Source organism: Mus caroli, unplaced genomic scaffold, assembly GCF_978045245.1.
Source record: "Mus caroli unplaced genomic scaffold, Mus_caroli_1 scaffold_5, whole genome shotgun sequence".
NCBI classification, from domain to species: Eukaryota; Metazoa; Chordata; class Mammalia; order Rodentia; family Muridae; genus Mus; species Mus caroli.
In genome coordinates, this window is record NW_028227260.1 from 148,874,328 (window position 1) to 148,895,460 (window position 21,133).

Here is a 21,133-nt window from a genome sequence, read left to right on the forward strand (position 1 = left end):
CATCTGTTACTACAAATGTACACTTGACTATAACCTCATGACCACGAGATTAGAGAAACAGTGGTCTGGGAATTAAAATATGAAACCAAAGGTGAGGTAGCTCAGGGGTTAAAGGCATTTAATGTGAAGACATGGTGAGCTGAGGTTCATTCCTGGTTTTCACATAAAGGTAGAATGAGAGAACTGACTCCACAAACTAGTCTTCTGACCAACCCTATGCTATATCATATAGGCACCCATACACACACACACACACTCACTAACCAGTAATGTTGAAAATAAAACCTAAAAGTTGGGGATAAAGCATGGCAAAGATGACTTTTTATATCTTTGAGGAATAGGCAAATGACAGAATTGATAAAGGGTCAGGAACCCACCAAGAGCAGATCATGGGATAGTCAGTATAAGCAGGATGTCAATGATGAGCTGTGTCTGACATGCACCTCCCATAAGGTTCACTTTGAAATAAGAATGAACATCAGATGGTGCTTTTTAACCCTAGACATGAAAAGATTTGAAGGTGTGAGGTAGCATGGGAAGAATTAGAGGAGGAGTGTGTGGGGCAGAGATGGTCATATTTCATTGCATACATATTCGAATTTCTCAAAAATAAAAACTTTAGAAGCATTTAAAAATGTTCAAAGTAGTAGCATATTCTGCCAAGCAGTGTGCACAGAGGAAAGGCAAGTTTCTAGTTTGGTAAAGTTATTTCACACTTCAAGACATTTCAATATGGAATGATATATAATTTTATACTTTTGTAGCTTGAGTAAATAAGAATTAAATTTAAAGTTTAAATTAAACCTTTATGACTAAATTTAATAAAAAAGAAAAGTACTTAAAGAGTCAGCCACACAAAGAGACAGAATATACATATTCCAGGCTAAGAACGTAGTAGAGACAAAGATTTGGAAAAGAAAAGGCAACCACCGTATGAATAGAAGATGTGGGGGTGGGGGTGGGGGGAATTCACATGCATTTGTTGTTGGAGAAAGGCATGGGAAGAAAAATATTCATTTTATAGGTTAGAAGAAATATATTTGCACTGGATATGTTTCTTTGGTCTAATGGGTTTTTACCTGATATGTTCCAGTCCAGTTGATCCTTTAAGGTAATCATTTCTGCGTCATTGTGGATTGTCGGGAAGTCAGACTGTAAGTAGGAAGAACGTGCAATTTAGAAGGTACATTTGGAAGGACTAATACTTGTCAGTAACAATGATCTCAGGAAATTAGGATCTCAGATAGTGGTATTTTGAATGCCAAATATCACTGGTCAGAGCTCAAACCAAAAAACATAATGAGTTCCCAGTGCGTATGGCATCGTGGAGAATACCAGCAACCTCAACACAAGAAGTCCTTGGGAAAGAGCTGGGAGGAGCTTGACTGGAGGATGGGGAAGTGAAGAGGACTGTAGTTCATTCCTTTGCCTGTTTGCTTATGGGCTAGCTGCTAGAGGGAGCTGTGAGGCTAGTGGGAAACCCTGTGGAAGCCAGCGGAGGTGAGCCAGGGGTACAGGAGAGCATGGGAACACTTGACAGGTTGGCACGCAGAACAGCCTGTGGTGGCAGGGAAAATACATGTCGGTAGGAAAAGGAGAAGTGTTTGGCAGGGGGGCGGGTAGGTGAGAGGACAAAATAGAAATGGTTTGGCATCTTTACATTTTCTTAATCAATCCGGAGGCAAGGTCCTATCAGTCTATATAAGCTGCTATCTTTTCCAAACCTATATTCTCTGTATGACAATCTATCCTTCTGTGATAGTTTCCACATCAGTCTTTCTGTCATGCGATTTAATGCCTATCTGTTCTTTGTCCATTGAAGATTCCTGATTTTTATGAAAGTGTAAAATTTCCCATATATGTCCCATCTGCTCTTCTTGTTTTACCTTTCAATAACATTTCCTTATTCATCTGAGTTAGGAGACAGCAAACTCTGGCCCATGAGGCAAATGTAGCTGGTATTTTATTTTTATAGGTGAAAATGTAAGGCAATGCAGCCATGCTAGTTGTTTTGTATATTGTAAGTAACTGCTTTCCGTGCTAAAATGTCAACTGGTGAAAAAAGCAAGCAGTTACGAGCACTAGCTCTTTAGATCCTCTGCAGCAGGGAATCAAATAACCTAGTCTAGCTGCTCCCCCCCCACACACATTTCTCTGTCTCTGTGGATATCTGTGTGTCTGTCTGTCTCTATCTCTCTCTGTCATACATACACGCGCACACGCATAGACACTGAGTAATATAATATTTTTGAAAGTTTCAGATATTAAGGACAGCCCTACAGACCTTGTCCTTACTAAATATAAGAAACTTTCAAAAAAAAATCCTCAAATGTTAACTCTATTGTCCTGGTGCCTTGGTATTAATCGAAATGAGTGGTTCAGTTTGACTTACTGAAAAGATCATGGGCTATAGAGTCAGATGGAATTGAGACAGGTCAACAAAGCCTGCTTTCTTTCTCATTGTCATTGGGTGCATTAGTCAAGGTTTAACTGCTGTGAACAGACACCATTACCAAGACAAGTCTTGTAAAGGACAACATGTATTTGGGGCTGGCTTATAGGTTCAGAGGTTTAGTCCATTATCATCAAGGTGGGAAAATGGCAGCTTTTAGGCAGGCATGGTGCAGACAGAGCTGACATTTCTACATCTTCATCTGAAGGCAGCTAGCAGAAGACTGGCTTCCAGGCAGCTAGGATGAGGGTCTTAAAGCCCACACCCACAGAGACACACCGATTCCAACAAGGCCACACCTTCTAATAGTGCCACTTCCTGGGCTAAGCATATACAAACCATAACATGGGATTAGCCTAACATGGGCTAAAGTATATGCTTCTAATACATGGGAAATCTTCAACATAAGCTACCTTCTTGTATCTCTCTCTCTGCTTTTTTGCTTTATTAGTTTTTTGCTCTGTTCTCTTTTACCCTATATCTCTACCTCCCTAATCCTTTCATGTATTACTCAAGTGAAAACTTTGCTTATTCCCAATATCTATATAGGAGTTTTTTCTTTACCCATTATCCTATGTTCTTCATCTCTTATATAATATGAGTTCATTAAGAATTAGCAGTTATATTACTACTTCTTTGGGAACACACACACATACCATCTGTTTTATACCTTAAATACATCATTCAATTGAAGCCTCAGAAAATTGGACATAGTACTACCAGAGGACCACGCAATACCTCTCCTGGGCATATATCCAGAAGAAGTTCCAACCGGTAAGAAGGACACATGCTCCACTATGTTCATAGCAGCCTTATTTATAATAGTCAGAAGCTGGAAAGAACCCAGATGCCCCTCAACAGAGGAATGGATAAGAAAATGTGGTACATTTACACAATGGAGTACTACACAGCTATTAAAAAGAATGAATTTATGAAATTCTTAGGCAAATAGATGGACCTGGAGGGCATCACCCTGAGTGAGGTAACCCAATCACAAAAGAACTCACACAATATGTACTCACTGATAAGTGGATATTAGCCCAAAACTTAGGATACCCAAGATACAAGACACAATTTGCGAAACACATGAAACTCAAGAAGAACGAAGACCAAAGTGTGGACACTTTGACCGTTCTTAGAATTGGGAACAAAACACCCATGGAAGGAGTTACAGAGACAACGTTTGGAGCTGAGACGAAAGGATGGGCCATCTAGATACTGCCATATCTGGGAATCCATCCCATAATCAGCCTCCAAACGCTGACACCATTGCATACACTAGCAAGATTTTGCTGAAAGGACCCAGATCTAGCTGTCTCTTGTGAGACTATGCCGGGGCCTAGCAAACACAGAAGTGGATGCTCACAGTCAGCTATTGGATGGATCACAGGGCCCCCAATGGAAGAGCTAGAGAAAGTACCCAAGGAGCTGAAGGGGTTCTGCAACCCTATAGGTGGAACAACAATATGAACTAACCAGTAACCCCCAGAGCTTGTGTCTCTAGCTGCATATGTATCAGAAGATGGCCTAGTTGTCCATCATTGGGAAGAGAGGCCCATTGGTCATGCAAACTTTATATGCCTCAGTACAGGGGAACGCCAGGGCCAAGAAGTGGGAGTGGGTTGGTGGGGGACTTTTGGGATAGCATTGGACATGTAAATGAAATAAATACCTAATTAAAAATGAATATATAAAAGGGAGCACTGATTGTGTACTGACAATTTTAATGGAAATTTCCTCAGGAAGTACCCTATAGATGATCAGGTAATCAAAGGGGCATAGTGACAAATGGACAAAGGTTCAAGTAGAGCTAATCATTTTGGAATTTTCTGCTTTATAATATTTTGTGATATCACTAATATTTTGAGAAATTCAAAGTGCTTGTAGTGGTTTTCATTGCTACATAAAAAAAATTCAAAATGTAACTGGTCAGAGTAACCTATTTATTATTTGGCACAACTTCTGAGAGTCAGGAATTCAGGAGGAGCTTGGCTGAGTGTCTCAGACTCAGGCTTTTTCTGGACTTGCACTGTTAGATGGGATGGTAGCATTGGGAAGCTTGACTGGACTTCTGGCTCACTCATGTGCGGGCATCACGCAAACTTACTATATAGACTTCTTAGAAATGCTCACAATATGGCTTCTCCTAGAGCAAAGAGAAAAATAAGCACACATCAGTGACCAAGAAATTAGAGTGACGTCACAGTTATTATGTATTGTCCATTTTACTGGCTTGACCATATCCATGGAATTCAACCCTATATCATGAAGAAGTACACTGAGGAAAGAATACCTTAGGCATTTGGGTCACTAGGCTGTCTTAAGGCTATCTGGCATTACTTGATACAGCTAAGCTGAGAAGTATTTATTCCAGAGGAATAGTGTTTGCTTGTCCTTGTGAATGAAATTGGTGCTACATACTTGGCAACAAAGTAATTAACTTTCAAGATGAGATTTGAGAATCTGCTACTACGATGGATGACTACCGTTCATGTCCAGCCACAAGACTAAAGCGCCTTGGCTGTGGTTACACCCCGTGGTGTATTATAGAATGCAGATTTGTTCATTTGCCTTTCTCACTTCTGTTACGATCTGAGTTTGACTTTTCCCTTTTACTCATTCAGATTATTTTGAAGATAAAATGAACAAAGACACAGAGACAGAAAATTCTTCAGCAGTGGATTCAGAAAACTTTGGTGAAACTAATGATATCTTAAATATGGTAATTATTTCCTGGCTATTAGATATGAGTTATGTGAATTTTAATTACTTGTGAACTGGTGTATATATACTCTTTATATTCTTTTAGATGTAAAAAGCTGACTTCATTACTATTTAATAGTACATATTAATATTAGTGAATTTCACTGTGACATTTCCATCCCTGCATAAATCAACCTTTGATCATGTGTACCCTCATTTTCACCATGTCGCCCTACTCTAGTTCCTTTCGGCTACCCCATCTCCTTCACTTAACAGTCTCTGAAGGGACTCTAGCCAGAGTGAGCATGGCAAACATGGCCTTGCCCTTCTCCCCATTCCCTCTGCCTTGCTAAAAACTGTTAGATTATATTCCTAAAGCCAAGGTCTATTCCCTTATTTAGCTGCTTCTTCCTCTGCAATCAAAAGCCCCCTTTGGCTACCTTAATTAACCTGCCCAATCAATTATCCTAACACAGCTTTCTCCTTGTACCTTTAAAACCTGCCCTTTTCCTGTGTGCCATATGTATCGCCTGTATCCAGACTCAGTGTTTTGTCTTCCACAGCAAATACCCCTCCTCCTTCTCCCTTGTTCCCTTCCTCTTCTCCCTCATCCTCTACCTCCTGCCTTTTTCTCTTATCCCTCCCCTTTGTCTCTCTGAAGCAAACACATCTCCTTTGTACTCTTGGGGTCCTGAGCCAATACTACTTCCTTCACCTTCCCTTGAAGTTGTTTAGTGATTTGATAGTCATTGAGAACTATTATTTAGCTTTCATGTGTTTCCTTGCTACTGATTTCTATTATTTTCTATTTTATTCCATATGGTCTAATAAGATATCACACATTAAAATGTTTTTGAATTTTGTACAGTTTTCTTTGGACTTATATATGGTCTATTTTAGAATAAATTCTGTATGCTGATGTCAAGAAATGTACATTCTATATCTGTTGAAATATTTGTTAAATCCACTTATTCTATAATGTAATTTATCAATAACATTACTGTGTTGATTGTTTGCTTGGATAAGAATGTACTACTGAAGTCACCACTGTTATTGTGTTAGAGCCTATTTTATTTTTAAAAAAGTGAGTGCTTCAGTATTTGGCACTTAGGAAGGAAAGGGATTCTACTTCACATTTCACTCACAGTTCTATACAGCAGCTCATCATCAAAAGCATTGAGGGCAGGAATTTAAGCAGGGCAGGACACTGGAGACAGGAGCTGATGCAGAGGCCATTGAAGGGGTGCTGCTTACTAGCTTGCTCCCAGACCTGTTCAGCCTGCTTTTCTTGTAGAACCCAGGATTAGTAGCTACAATGTGCTGGGCCCTCCCACATCAATTATTGAGAAAATGCCCTACAGGCTTGCTTATAGTCTGATCTTATGGGGGCATTTCATTGACTGGGGTTCCCTTCTCTCAGATGACTTTAGGTTATGTCAAGTTGACATGAAACTAGCCAATACACTAGGTGTGGTAATTTTGATTGGCAGTTATTTTTTCTATTAATGCAATGAAATATATTATCATTCCATTCTCCCTAGTCTTTAGGTCCTGCTGATAAATTTTATCTTATTCTAATTGATTTGCCTTTAAATAAAACTGAGTGCAGTGCCTCTCTCATAGCTTGTTTGTTGGTGGTTGATTTTGAGGTGGGGGGTCTCATTCTGTAGCCATTTTGTTTGAGAATTCACACTGTAGTCCAGGTTGGCCTTGAACTTATGATGGCCTAAAGGCCACAGCCTTCGTACTATGTTTTTATATGGAGGTCTACACATTTGTTGGAGTGTCTGTGTCTTACACTATTATGTGAGGTCCTCCTTAGTAAGCACACCTAGTCTTATGGTATAACTTGAGGTCTCCGTTTGTTGTTAGTGTTGATTTCAAGTGCAATTGAACTTCTTAGTATAAAGTGCTTGTAGAACATTTGGCAGTGATCAGTTTTTGACCTGATGTGTGTAGTGTCAGTCTGGTAAAGCCACACACTCTCTGTACAGTCACACAATGCCATCACCCAGAATCTTACACAACTCTCCTTCTCAAGCTCCTCACAGTTGGGTTCTAAAGATTTCTATTTTCCTTTCACTCCAACATTGTATTCCACTTCCCCACTGCACAGAAGTCTCAGGGGGCATTGTGTCAATATGTCTTCTTCCTGGCCAGCCTGACTCTAGGCTAATGCCCACTGAGCTAGTGCAGTATTGCCTGACGACTGTTGTGCAGCTTTTGCTGGGGACATGAACAGACATGTATTCATTACATACAGGGAACTAACAACAGACTAAAGTAACAGTACTACCAATGTCCCACTTGGAGACCCAATGAGATTATTGTGCGTTACTTACAGGAATGAGGGGGAGGGGTTAAGTACACATGCATAGATGACTCCGAGGTCGTCTATGAAAATGCTATGACTGAAAATCCCATCTCAGGGTGTGTGTGTGTGATGCTGCCCAACAATTGCCTCTCTAGAACCCCCTTGATAACTTAAAGGTAGCTCAGCAGGCCAGAGAGCCTCCTCTTACCAGTCTTCCTTACTGCTTATGTAGCCTGGAAGGAGGGATTGGGGGGAATCTCACAAGTTTCACTGACTACTCGAGGCTTGTGATTTGTTTCTTCCTAAGTCTTAATGAGCTTCTGTTCAAGTTGGAATGCTTTGATTGGAAGGAAATTGCTACACAACATGGTTGCAAAGATAGAAAAATATAGGAGGTTTTAATTCCTAGAGCTGTTGATCTTAGTAAACCATCCCAAGATGGTTCTCCAGATACAGCACCTGAGAATAATCTTGGAAATATGGAGAAATTCTTCAGAGAGAGCTTTCTGTGCTAATTTTAAGAGTCTTGTCTAGCTAGACTGTGTGTCTTCCCTAGCCCATGAGTGTAATTCCTTATAGTTCTGAAGATGAGTGGTGAATAGTAATTAGTGTCACAGCTGAAAGGAAGCCAAATATAAGCTCCTAGGCTCAGGAACACACATGACTCGTTTTCTCTCATGCATGGACTCCTGACTGAAAAGAGAAAGATGACATGAAAGTGGCAAGAGGACTCTTTAGGGGGCAGGGGCAGGGGCATGCAAAGGTGGTAGAAGGATGCGTGTGGCTGAAGCACACACTGTTTGTGCATGGGAATGCCATGAGGAGACATAGTATTTTCTTGAATTGGGAAACAGTTTTATCCTTTTACATCTAGGCCTATAAAGAGTAAAACCAGAAATCTGTTAGCTCCTGCTAGGCAGTTCCATATCCCTGAGTTCCAGAGTCTGGCCCAGTGGTGTTCACCAGGGCATTTTGTCTTTCCCTGTTACCCTCCCAGAGCAACGCCCCCCCAACCCATCTCTAAGAGTCTGTCACTACAATATTACATTCCACCATCTACCTTTCTTCATCCTCCTAAAGAACTAGGAAAGGCTCCTCTCTGCTTCTAATATGGAAAAGTTGAAAAGCTCTGGCTTGCTTTAAGCTCTATTTTGCATATTAAGTCTATTCATGATGTTCTAAGTAGCTTTTCTCTTCTCCTAATATCATTAGTATGGCAGTGTGGATAGATTGCATTAATACCTGGGTTTCTTTACATTCATTATTCATTTGTAGTTTTCCATTTACCTAGAAGATATATTCTTATTTATTTCAGACACATATGATGACTACGAGTTCCAGTGAGAAGTTATTAGATTTTTCACCAATTCAAAAACAACAGGTATAACGCATAGCTGTTATTGTTGTTGTTGTTATTATTATTATTACTGTTATTGTTGTGGGTAAGAATGTTTTAATTATTTCTTTTAAAACTTTTTGGAAAGAAGACAAAAAGGTAATCACTCACTTATATTGACGTTTAAAGGACAGGATTGCAACGTAGATGATTCGTATTTGGTTTCTTTTACTCATAGCTATTTCCTCATAGATTTTAACTGCTACAATTTGCTCTTCCAGTTAGTTACCTACCCTATGATAATGATTCTTCTCAACTGAGCAGTAGATAGGCAGTCCTCTTAGCTCTTACTTTGGGGAAGAGGTTAGGATTTATCGGAATGGAGCTCACAATTTGCTTGTGAATGACTTTGCCTGAGTTACTATTATTCATTATTGTTTTTTTAAGTGTTCACTAGTTGATAATCATTTTGTACTAAGGAAGGATTAGCATAAAACAGAATAAAATGAAATTGGAAATTAGTGAGAGGCTATAAATAGGTAAGAAAGAGATTTTAGTTAGTAACAGTGTTAGTAACAAAAAGTCAGTCTGTGATTTTCCCAACTTTAGATAAATGAAGGCATGTTGGGCACTCTTTTTGCTCTTAATGACTTTAGGGGCCAATGAAACAAAAATAAGAGGTGTTTGGCAGTTAATAAAATAAGCAGTTGATTCTGGCTTTGGGAATCATGTAATTTCTGTTTTCTACTGCCTTTGCTACCTTGTTTGTTTAAAAATTCTTAAAGACAGATCCTACAAGATGCAGGAAGATCCTACTTAACTATAAAAATGCATAGCCAGCCCTCGAAAAGTGAGAGGCACAGTGAGGAATAGCCTGCTTTTCAGCATGGGCGAGCACTCCATGCCTTGGTGGTCTGCTCTGCTGCAAGCAGGGTCTTAGTTTCTAGGAGATGCTAGACAGAGTTTGGCTGAGTTGCTTAGAAAAGAAAGGTAGATACATTTAGAAATAAGTTCTAGCAGCTGGGCCTGACTGCCTTAGGATTATAAAAAGAACTTACAAATTAAAACGTTTCTAGAAACAGTAGAAATGGAAATCCTTTTTTAAGAAAACTGATGTATTGTCCATATTTCAAATCTTGCTTTTATATTAGACGCTGTCAGGCCTACTTTAATGAGTAAAAAGATTGCATTTGTTATACTGTTTTTGAATGTTAGCTTGTTAATTCCTAACTCCTGTTTCTAAGAATTTATTTGGCAAATACTATGAACCACTAGATGTAGCATGTTTCCCAGTTTCTAAAGTTTGAATTAATGAGCTTTCAATGTATAAGCTTGTAGATTAAAATCTTTTCAGTAATTTATATAACTATGATGCCTTTGTCAACTAATAATAGTATGATGGTTACTTCAAAAACTTTACAGAATCAAGACACATTTGAGAAAGTGATGGAAAGTACACCGTGCACTGAAAATGAGGATAGTTATGAATATGAAGAAATGTCAAAAATAAAAGAAGTGACAGTGTACAAACAATATTTAGCAAAAGGGATCTACATGATACAAGCACCCGAGATTCTGGGAGCATTTTCAGATGAGGAAGTGGGTAATGGCCTAGACCAGGTGGAGCCGCAGGTCTTCACTGATGGAAAGGGCTTACAAAGCAAGCAAGTAGAAAAGGAAAGTGATGAAGAAATAGTCTCTGAGAAGAAAACTGAGGTGATGGAAGTGGCAGATGTGAAAAAGATTAGAGAAAGTGAAGAGAACTCAAAATCAGATTCAGTTTTTGATGACTTTCCAGATGAAAACATGAATTCTGAGAGTGAAGACAATAAAGATATTGCTGAGGAAAGGAGAAGCAGTGAGCAGAATATGACCTTTGACAGTGAAACAGAATTGGTAGAAGAACCAGACAGTTACATGGAATGTGAGAGGCACAGTGAGCAAGACAGTGCTGAGGAGTTGGAGCAGCGCAAGCTAGTAGAATATCGTAGTGAAGAGAAAGATGAGAAAGATGAGCATGAAGTGGAGACTGAGCACTTCTTATGGTACGACGACACCAAGTGTACTGAGCAAGCGACTGAGAATGTAGTCAAAGCAACCAGATGTTTCCCAAAGTTCGATCTTAAGCATGATCATTTGTCAGGGATACCAGAGGAGCAGGAAGGACCAGAGGATTCAGAAGCAAATGTAGTAGTGCAACAAGCAGTACAGGCAAAAACAGAAAATATGGAAGTTGAAGGAGACAGAAAGGAGGCAAAAGCAGAAGCCCCGTCAGATGTCATTACAGAAAAAGAGGTGAGTGAAAGTGAGAGAGAGTCAGGGGGGGAGAGAGAGGACGGATCTGAGGGTGACGGGGATCAAATCTGTGAGAAGGTGAATTTAGAAACAGAGCAGTTACAAAGGGCACAGGAAAAACAAGGGAGGAAGAAAGGTAAGGATAAAAGAGCAAGGTGCATCCTGGATATGAAAAAGAGAGAAGAGGATAAAGGATGGGAGAAAGGGAGTGAAGGAGGAGACAAAATGATGAGGGATAAAGGAAACCAAGAGAAAAGAAATCAAGAGATGGAAGAAAGAGATGCAGGAGATGAAATAAGTGAAGAAGAGGAAGGGGAGGAAGAAGACCCAGAAGTGGGAGAAGAAGAAGAAGGAGGAGAGGAAGAAGAAGGCACATCAGAGGATCAAAGTAGGGAGGATGAAGGAGATAGGCAAGAGAAAGAAGGGACATGGGAGGGGAAAGGAAGGCAAGAATGTGGGAGAGAAGGGTGGAAGGAAGGAGAGGAGCAAGAACAGGAGGAGGAAATAGAGGAAGGTGAAGAGGAAGAGAGGGAAGGAGAGGAAGAAGGAGAGGAAGAGGGCGAAGGCGAGGGGGAAAAAGAAGGAGAGGAAGAGGGGGAGGGAGAGGAAGATGGGGAGGGAGAGGAAGAGGAGGAGGGAGAGGAAGAGGGGGATGGAGAGGAAGAGGAGGAGGAAGAGGAAGAAGGAGAGGGAGAGGAAGAGGGGGAGGAAGAGGAAGAGGGAGAGGAAGAGGGGGAGGAAGAGGAAGAGGGAGAGGAAGAGGAGGAGGGAGAGGGAGAAGGGGAGGGAGAGGAAGAAGGGGAGGGAGAGGAAGAAGGTGGGGGAGATGATGAAGGAGAGGAGCTAGAAGAGGATGGAGAGGAGCTAGAAAAGAAGAAAGGAGATGGTACAGAGGAAGAAGAGGAGGAGGAAGAGGGACAAGAAGGGGAGGAAAGAGAAAGGGAAGAACACGGAAGTTGTGAGGATGATGTGGAGGAAGATAAAACATATGACAGGGAAGAAGGGGAATACAAGAAGGCAATTGGAAAAGTTGCTCATAATGAAAGTCAGGAAGACAGAAAACAATCCCCAAAAGTAAGTAAAATAAATGGTTCTATGAAATATGGCAGACATGGCACATACTCAGAAAAGCCCATTACTAACCCAGGGAAAAAACAGCCATCTAAAATGCCAATGGAGTCCAAACAACTTTTAGAGAATGGCCTCCTAGGTTCCAAACGATTTTGGAATGATGTTTTACCACTTTATTTGGACTTGAAGTAACAGACTCAATTTGACCTGATTATGACCAGGGAAGTCATTTGCATGCCTTATGCATAATAGGTATACATTACATTTTATTAAACTGATCCATTACTATAGAATGTGGTTGGAAAACAGACAACTGATGACATTTGTACTAAGGTGTCAAAGGCAACAGGAGATAGTGTTAAGTCTTGATTCTTCCTCAACTCATATCTTGTGTTCTGTCCCCAAATTACTAATCCATAACCAAAAAATATTATTAAAAGACATTTTGTTATAATAAACATTGTATATTCCACATTAATGGTTTATATACTAGAAGCCTACTATAAGTAATATATATATATGTATATATACATACACACACACACACACATATATATATATACATATATACATATATACATATATTCCAGTCTGTTTAAAAAAGTACAGATATTTAAGGGCTATCAAAACTTCTGATTTTTTAATAAATATTTTAGTACCCCTTTTCCATCTCTATGACTGAAAATATTTTTATAAGAAGTGGTGATAGTTTAAAACTAAGGTAGAAAATTCATATTTTAAAAAATGCCATTTGTCCCTTTCTCTTTTTTGTACCCTTTGATAGAAATCTATAACGTGACAGCTATGTTCAGGTCTTAGAGACTTAATGATGTGATCTCTTTTGATTGTTGCCTAGGCACGTGACAGAATAGCTTAGGAATTGAGTAACTAAAACACATAAAATAGGGCTCATAGAAGTTCAGGCGTTTCAAGAAATAAAACTAAGCACCTATGCTCATTTGTCTGCTCTTAAAAGTAATAATTTTAATGTCTCCTGTCTTCTGTAATTTGAAATTTCTGAATTCAAATGATTACTGTACTAACTCTGCCATCAGAACTTCCATTCTCATTGTGTGTTATGCAGCCTCAATGGATTTTCACTGACTTCTGTAATTCTCTGTTGCTTATCAGAATGTTTCAGGTAAAATAAAGATTAAATTTATGCACTCAGTATTGTTTGTGGAAGAACAACTGTCTAAACTAGATACTGACTTTCTACAAGTCACATTTGATTAGATCTATATAATGAGGCTATTTTGGTTGTGTATTTTTACCTTTTTTTCAGTTGCTTTTCTTTCTCAGCCTGTTCTATACCTTCATTGTTAATGTTGTGTGGTTGAACTCCATACATCTGTTCTCTCTAAGAAGGAGCATGAGATGGACAGGAATCAAATGAAGTAGCATTTCCTTAGAGCAATCTGTAAATTAGAACCTGCTCCAGAGATAGCAGTTAGTATCCCTGAATAACAGACTACACTGATTTGACACTGCAGCCCATGGCCAAGTCGACCATATTTACTGTTTGTAGAGTAGAATTAGCAGTATGATGAGGTGTATGTACCAAAAGGTGATCATTTAAGAATAGTTTTGAAATGATTAGATAAAGGAGGTGGCAGGCATGAAGTTCATAAAGGAAATTCATAAGAGAATGCTGGAAGGATAAGAAGCTAAACTTCCAGTCGTGTCAAAGGTGGGGGTGGGGGAGCATTGGTTTTCCTTGAAGAGAATAGCCCAGGAGTGCTGAAGTTACATTCTAAAAGTACATCTGCTTCACTATTTGAACTGATAGAGATAGCCACTTTGAAGCAGCATTTCTGACCAGTTTCATTACATTTCCCTGCTCCAAAACGTGTGGTGTCCTTTTGAAGTAATAGTTCCTACAAGGTACAGTCAAAAGAGCATTTATGTAGTCATTTTGCCTCCAGGGCCCTACTGACAACTTGTGCTTTCAGGCTGTTTTGAAGTCACACCAGCTTCTTTGGCTTTGTCGATGTCTGTTTTGGTGTGTGTTCGGTTGGTTTTGTTTTGTTCTCTAGAAATGTACAGAAAGAATTAGGTGAGACCTAAGGCATTCTGTAGGAACAGCATTGCTAGAGCTTTATCACACTATAGTTCTTGCTATCCCTATTCCTTCATTTAAGACAGAAGCCTTAAGTGTAGTAACAAGAATCACCTAGTCTTCAAGCAGTTACATGGAAGTGAGCACTAGCCCTAAACAAAGCATGCTAACTTTCTCTGCCCAGTGTTCAGCGAACACTTAGTAAATCACACATTGTGGCAGGCCCAATACACTCTAAAGTTTACGGCGAGGACTTTGTTGGTGGTTAGTGATACATTGAGACAGGGTATAAACGAACACAAACTTTCATAAGTAGAGGTGATTTTTGTATAAATCTCATTAGAGAATTACAAACGGAAGTGAAGAACAAGACCACTTGGCCCCTCCTGACTTGGGAGCTGGTTATGTAGATCTCAGAAGCTCGTCCCTCCTTGTTTGTTTCTGAGACAGTGTCTCTCATAGCCTAGGCTTATTATGTAGCCAAGGATGGTCTTGAGCTTCTGAGACTTCTGTTGCTACCTCTCCAGTGCTGGGATTACAGGCATGGTAAATCTGCTAGTTGCTCAAGTACTTGCTTTAGTTTACTGATCATTACTGGGGTATATGTGAGGCATTAACCCTGTAGAATCCCTTAAGTTACGGTTTCCTAATGTGGACTCTGTCAGAAAGGGACCTTCAGGTAAGCTGCAAAGAATTTCTGCAGAGCATCTCTGGCTGTTCAACAACAGCCCTCAAGGTGAGTAGTGCTAAAGTGTGTGTTGATTGATAATGATTGACTGTAGAGATGAGTTTACATGCGTGTGTGCTCTCTGCAGCATTGTCATATTTTTCTTCATTCTTTTCATTGTGAAAATTCAATGTTCTATGTTATGATTAGTTCCTAACATATAGCTTAATAGTGGGTACATATTATTAAATCAAGAATTTATATATCTTGTCCCCCCAAAAGAGTGATCTTCCTCCAGTCAGAGGAGGAAGCCTTTAAAAGGAAAGCCAGGTATTAATTAATCTACCACCCATGGTCCACTTTCCCTCTGTCTTAACTGTCAGGAGGACTAAAAATGTTTCTCCAAAGAACACTTGAAACCCCAATGTACTTCTGCCACGACTACTTCTTTTCTTTTCTTTTTTAAATCATTCTTTCTTGTGAATTATATGCATAACTTAACAGTGCTGTTTGTTTTTCTACTCCTGCACCTTTATCCAAAGCTGCACTAAGATGAAAAATAAGCTCCAAATTACATGTATACCTTGCTTTTTAAAAACAGACTAATTAAAGAGAAGAAAAAACATATGTGTCGTAGATAGGCAAGACATAGGACTCGATAAGCCAACAGGAAATCCATTAGTGCAGCAGAGTATGTTAGCAGAGTGACTTCAGCTTCTATATGGAAGGGTTGAAAATGAGCTTGCCACTAGTGAGTAGGGAAACTTTGAAATAAATCCTGTTAAGTAGAACTTAACCAGCAAAGGGCTTTATATACTCATACAAGATGTTACAGGGAAAAGAATACATTGACTACACTTGAGGTTTTGTAAGGTTATTCTGGTAGCAATATGAAGAATGATTTGAAGCAGGCATGAATAAAGTCAGGCATGGCAGTGAGGAGCCAGTTACAGTAGACCAGGCAAAGAATGAACTGCACATGGGATGAAGACATGGGGATATGTATCAGAGAGTTGCATGTAGTTGGGAGGGAAGGGAAAAGTGACACCTTTCTTTTGGCCTAGAAAACTGAGTGGAAACAGTGCTGTTCACAGTGACTGCAAATAAGGGCATAGGAGCCGTCAGTCCAGGGAGACCGTTCCGTGTTTGCTAGCTGCCAGTAGTTTCCAGAAGATGTTCACTGTGGGGACCAGGTTCTGTGTCTGGAGCTCAGTAGAGGTCATTGGGATCAGTGACATGTCCTTGTAATTAGCTGGATCTAGTGAAAGCATCCCTCCTGTAAATAGAGCTTTTCAGATGGGATGGGGGGGGGATCATCAGGGAGTGTGATATGGTAGTTCTCAACTTGTGGGTCCTAACCCCTTCGCATATTTTTCCTGTATATCACATATTTACATTATGATTCACAACAGTAGCAAAATTGTGGTTATGAAATAGCAATGAACCAATTTTATGTCTGGGAGGCCACCACAACAGAAGGAACTATGTTAAAGGGTCTCAGCATTAGAAAGGCTGAGAACCAGTAGGTTAGAGTAAGAGAATAGTAACAAAGTTGAGGAACAAAACTTAGAGAAAATATTGGGGGTTATATTCTAGGAAAGGAGAAAATGCTACCTAAGCAAAAAAGGGGTTTCAAGGAGGAAGAATTGATGGCAGCAAAGGAGCATCTTGTGGGTGGACTGATTGAAGCCCAGAGCTAACCCTGACGTGAAAACTGCAACAGAGCTCCAAGGAGTCTGCCTTGCACAAAAGCAGGATCTGAACTACATTTTACACTCTGATAATTATCAGACAACTGCTGGCATGGCTCTCAGGGAGGGAAATGTACAGTGCAGAGACTTGCATTCTTTGGATAAAACTTGCTGAGTGAATTTGCAGTTTATGCAAACAGTGACACCCCAGACCAGGATGTCCTTGTTGGGAATTTAGGAACTAGAATAACCTGCAATGTTTGGAACGTCAGTGTGTAGGGGAAACATGGCTCTAATGATCTTGGGGAAGAGCAGAGCCCCTGTAGTCCAACAGTCCTGGACTCAGATCCCAGCCCCCAACTGATTACCCTTGCGGATGCTGGGAAAGAGCTTTAATTGTAGCATCTACAGCACAGAGAAATTGATCCAATGCATATGGTTAGCCTCACATGTATGCCTACAGAAAGGAAATAGATCGTCCACAGAAAAGCAATGAGAATGGTATAGAATAAATGTAAAACTGAGAATAAAAATGCCTACCACCCCAGTGTACAGTTCCCTGAATAGTGCATTTACATTTGTAGTCTTCTCAAACTGGAATGTATACAGTATAGTAATGGGATAGGAATGAAATACAGAATCACGCACACAAAGGAGGAAGACTTTAAATGAAGTGCTGTCATAAGAAGATAAGAATGCAGAGATCAAACTGGCAGCTCGTAGGCCTACTCTGGCCTCTAAACTTTATTTTTGCTTTCTGTGCAAATAATTTCTTTTCATTGAAGTTGTCAGTATTTAAACATAAACACAGAATGTGTGTGTGTGTGTGTATGTGTGCCCGTGCGTGTGTGTATGAGTGGGATCAATTTCTCTGTGCTTTAAACACTACAAGTGTATATGTATGTATGTATGTATGTATGTATGTATATATATATATATATATATATATATATATATATACACACACACACACACACACACACACACACACATATATATATATATATGGCTTGCTTTCAAATAAAATATTATAATAAAGCAGGCCAAATTATTTTTAAAACAAAGCCCTATAGATCAACTGAGTAAAAATAGCTAATCAATTAAAATAAATATTTGATTTGGCTCACTGAAGTACTATGCACAGCAACAATGAAATGTTACTGATGCTTGTGGTGAGAACACATCATATTAAATACTGGCAACGATGGAAAGCCACAGGAACTCTAATTTTTTTCATTAAAATACAGATTTTTAAAAAAAGATTTATTATACATAAGTACACTGTAGCTGTCTTCAGACACACCAGAAGAGGGCGTCAGATCTCATTATAGATGGTTATGAGCCACCATGTGGTTGCTGGGATTTGAACTCAGGACCTTTGTGGAAGAGCAGTCGGTTCTCTTAACCACTGAGCCATCTCTAAAGCGCCAAAATACAGAATTTAATATAAACAATTAGATACTTTTCTTCAAGATCTCATTTGTTACATTAAGCATCAGATCACCCAATGGTGAATTTAAAAAACATAATGAACCTATTTCATTTAAAAAAAATTCTTTAGTTACACTCCAAAAAGTCTACTTGTAAAGAAAAATGTCTACTTGTGCTAGCATATTAAAAGCTTTAAAAGAAACTCCATAACTTTGCCGAAAATGTTTAAAAATATTTTTATAGAATTGAGTGGGGTTTTTTTCTTTAGATTTAAATAGTCACATTTTTCTCTTCCCCTTCCTTCCCCCAAACTTTCCCATATACTACCCTTTGCCCCCTTTCAATGTCATGGCTTCCTTTTTCATTGTTATTCTATGCATATGTGTGTATTTATATACATATATATTCCTAAATATAACCAAACCCAATCTATCTAATGTTAATATGTATGATTTCAGAGCTGACCATCTGGTATTGGATAACCAACTGCTGTGCACTTCCATTGGGAAGACTCTTTCTTCCACTTTGAGTGTATCTTGAGTTCTTTGTGTAGGGTTGAGTCCTTGGGAGCTTTTCCCTGCCCTCTTTGGCATATCTATTGGTGTCTTCGCCTAGCTCATGTTTAGACTGTCATGTTGGTGAGACTTTGGGTGTCACTTCTCACACAACTAAGAGATACAGTCTCAAAACAACCTCCCTGATCCTTTTGTCTCTTAGGGTTTTTTAATCCCCCTTTCCAAAATGTTCCCTGAGCCTTAGGTGCGAGAGTTTATTACAGATGTGTCAGTTGGAACTGGACTCCACAACCCTGGATTTTGATTGGCTATATATATTTTTTGTAATGGTCTCCATCTGTTGCAAAAAGAAGTTTACTTGATAAATGGTGAGGACGACACATATCTGTGGACATAAAGACAAATGTCTATATTGTTATTAGTTATTATGCTAGTTTAGTAAAGTAGTGGTTATTCTCCAGTATCCATGACTTCACTAGCACTGAGTAGTTAAGAGTTCAGTGCCAGGCATTGTTTCCTCCCTGTTGAACAGGTCTTAAGTCCTATTAGAAAGCTATTACTTACTGCCAAGGTATGCATGCCACTATAGCACCCTTGGGGTGTGGTGTCATGCTGATCATTGTTGTGGTTCATAGGCATCATAGCTGGGTAGGAATATTGGTTTCCCTATATTAGAAGCTTGCATGGTGCTTTCTGGTACTATGGAAGCTCAACCTCATGGAGGGGACATTCAAGTCTGTTCCATTGCTGAGGCCTCTATGCCTTGTTTCTGAAGTGCATAGTGTTTTCAGCAATGGGGTCTTAAACCTTCTACCTCTGGGAGTCCCTTGGGCACCTCTGACCAACAACTCAAAGGAGGGCTTTTCCTATGTGGTATCGGGATTCTTATTAGTCTTTGATTCTAGAGGGGCAGTTCTAGCCTAAATGAGAAATTTACATTTAATCTATATATGTATATTTACATACAGAATTGCATGTATTGTAGTTTCTTTTAGATAGTTTCTTTAGATTTTTTCCAGGCAATTAACCTCTTCTCTCCTTATGTATTTACCTCCCTAATAAGCCTTTTCTTGGAGGGCCTCAGCATCATTGAGCACTAAATTCTAGGGCTCCCCTGGTCTAAAGCTTTAACCAAGGGTTCTTTGTCTTCAGCAATAACTGTGGTCCCATGGAAGTTTCTGGTAGGCACAGGAGAGCCTTCTCCTTGCCTCTCCTAGCAACCAGGGTACTAATCTAGAATAAGGATTTTGGAGATGAAGGTAGACAAAGTATAGTGGCAAACTGTACCATCACAAGGAACATTGATATCCCTCCTAAGACATACAAAATATGTGTTGAGCCAAACCAAAGACCATAGCTCACTGTGGTGTGTGACCAATGAAATGATGGTCCAGTTGGATTTGTCAGGCCCATTCACTTCTTCAACATAGTCTTTCTTAGCACAGGACGTTTACAGAGTGACCATTCCAGACTACCATTTTAAGAATGTACTGAAACTTTACCTTTCTCTTTTATAAAATGCCAGTATTCTGCCAATACCTCCTAAATTATCTCAGTTCTCAAGGTAAGTGTTTTCTGGGGTTTATAGTAGCTGACCAGATGTATTTTCATGATTTTAAATGTGGTTAAGTTCAAAGTGCTACAGTTAATGTCTTTTATTAAAAAAAAATACCGCCGGGCGTGGTGGCGCACGCCTTTAATCTCAGCACTTGGGAGGCAGAGGCAGGCGGATTTCTGAGTTCGAGGCCAGCCTGGTCTACAGAGTGAGTTCCAGGACAGCCAGGACTACACAGAGAAACCCTGTCTCGAAAAAAAAAAATACCATATTTAATAACATTGTGTTCTTTATCTTTTTTCTGAGTTATAAATAGTTATACTTTCTCTTGTAAATGAATTGTAAAGTTGGGGGAGAACTCTAAATCCCTATGTTTTAAAAAATGAGCATAATATGTAGGTATAATTATATTACCATGCTATAATAAGGAAGAAACTATAGTTTAAAAAATGAGCATAATACATAGGTATAATTATATTACCATGCTATAATAAGGAAGAAACTTCTTAATTTCTTTCAAGCTTAAGATCACTCTTTAGAGAAAGCTAAGAAAATGTACTAGCCAATTGTTAGGGACACTAGGCATGGCCACACAGCAGCAGACATACACAGAACAATAGACATGAAGTCCTTACTGATGCAGTATCTTCATGTTCAGCATAGGCTCTACACTATTTTATCTTTAGCTTTTAAATATGATTTTTATAATGTACATGTTCACTGAGAGCAACTTATATCTATGGAATTTTTGAAAAGAACACATCTGTTCATTAAAAAGAGAAAATCTTTTGTGATCACTTTTGTCATAGGCTCCTCAACTTTCAGAAACTGTGAAACCAGAAGAAGGGGACATAGATGAAGAAATTAGTATCCTGAATGTAGAAGATACTATAGAAGAAGAGAGGAGGGAAGGAGAGAAGGAGATTGTAGAAGAAGGAAGTATACCTGAAACAGAAGGCTCAGAAACTATTGATATTACTGATGAGAAGCTAGCTGAAGTCCTTAAAGAGGTATCGCGACAAGGTTATGTCCTGAGGTGGCACC

General features: G+C 39.3%; 1 protein-coding gene across 7 annotated transcripts in view; it reads left to right on the plus strand.

The window, feature by feature from the left end:
* Nucleotides 1-21,133, plus strand: part of Rpgr (retinitis pigmentosa GTPase regulator) — a 52,155-nt gene that overhangs the window by 23,474 nt on the left and 7,548 nt on the right. For 4 of the 7 annotated variants that reach the window (XM_085838274.1, XM_085838273.1, XM_085838275.1 and 1 more), the window contains exons 12-15: nt 5,077-5,174; nt 8,785-8,850; nt 10,228-11,100; nt 20,899-21,099. In XM_085838274.1, coding sequence (XP_085694400.1) covers nt 5,077-5,174; nt 8,785-8,850; nt 10,228-11,100; nt 20,899-21,099 — 1,238 coding nt within the window. Of the gene's footprint in view, nt 1-5,076; nt 5,175-8,784; nt 8,851-10,227; nt 12,660-20,898; nt 21,100-21,133 lie in introns of those variants that run through there. The other 3 variants (XM_085838276.1, XM_029473416.2, XM_085838272.1) reach the window with 2 other exon arrangements.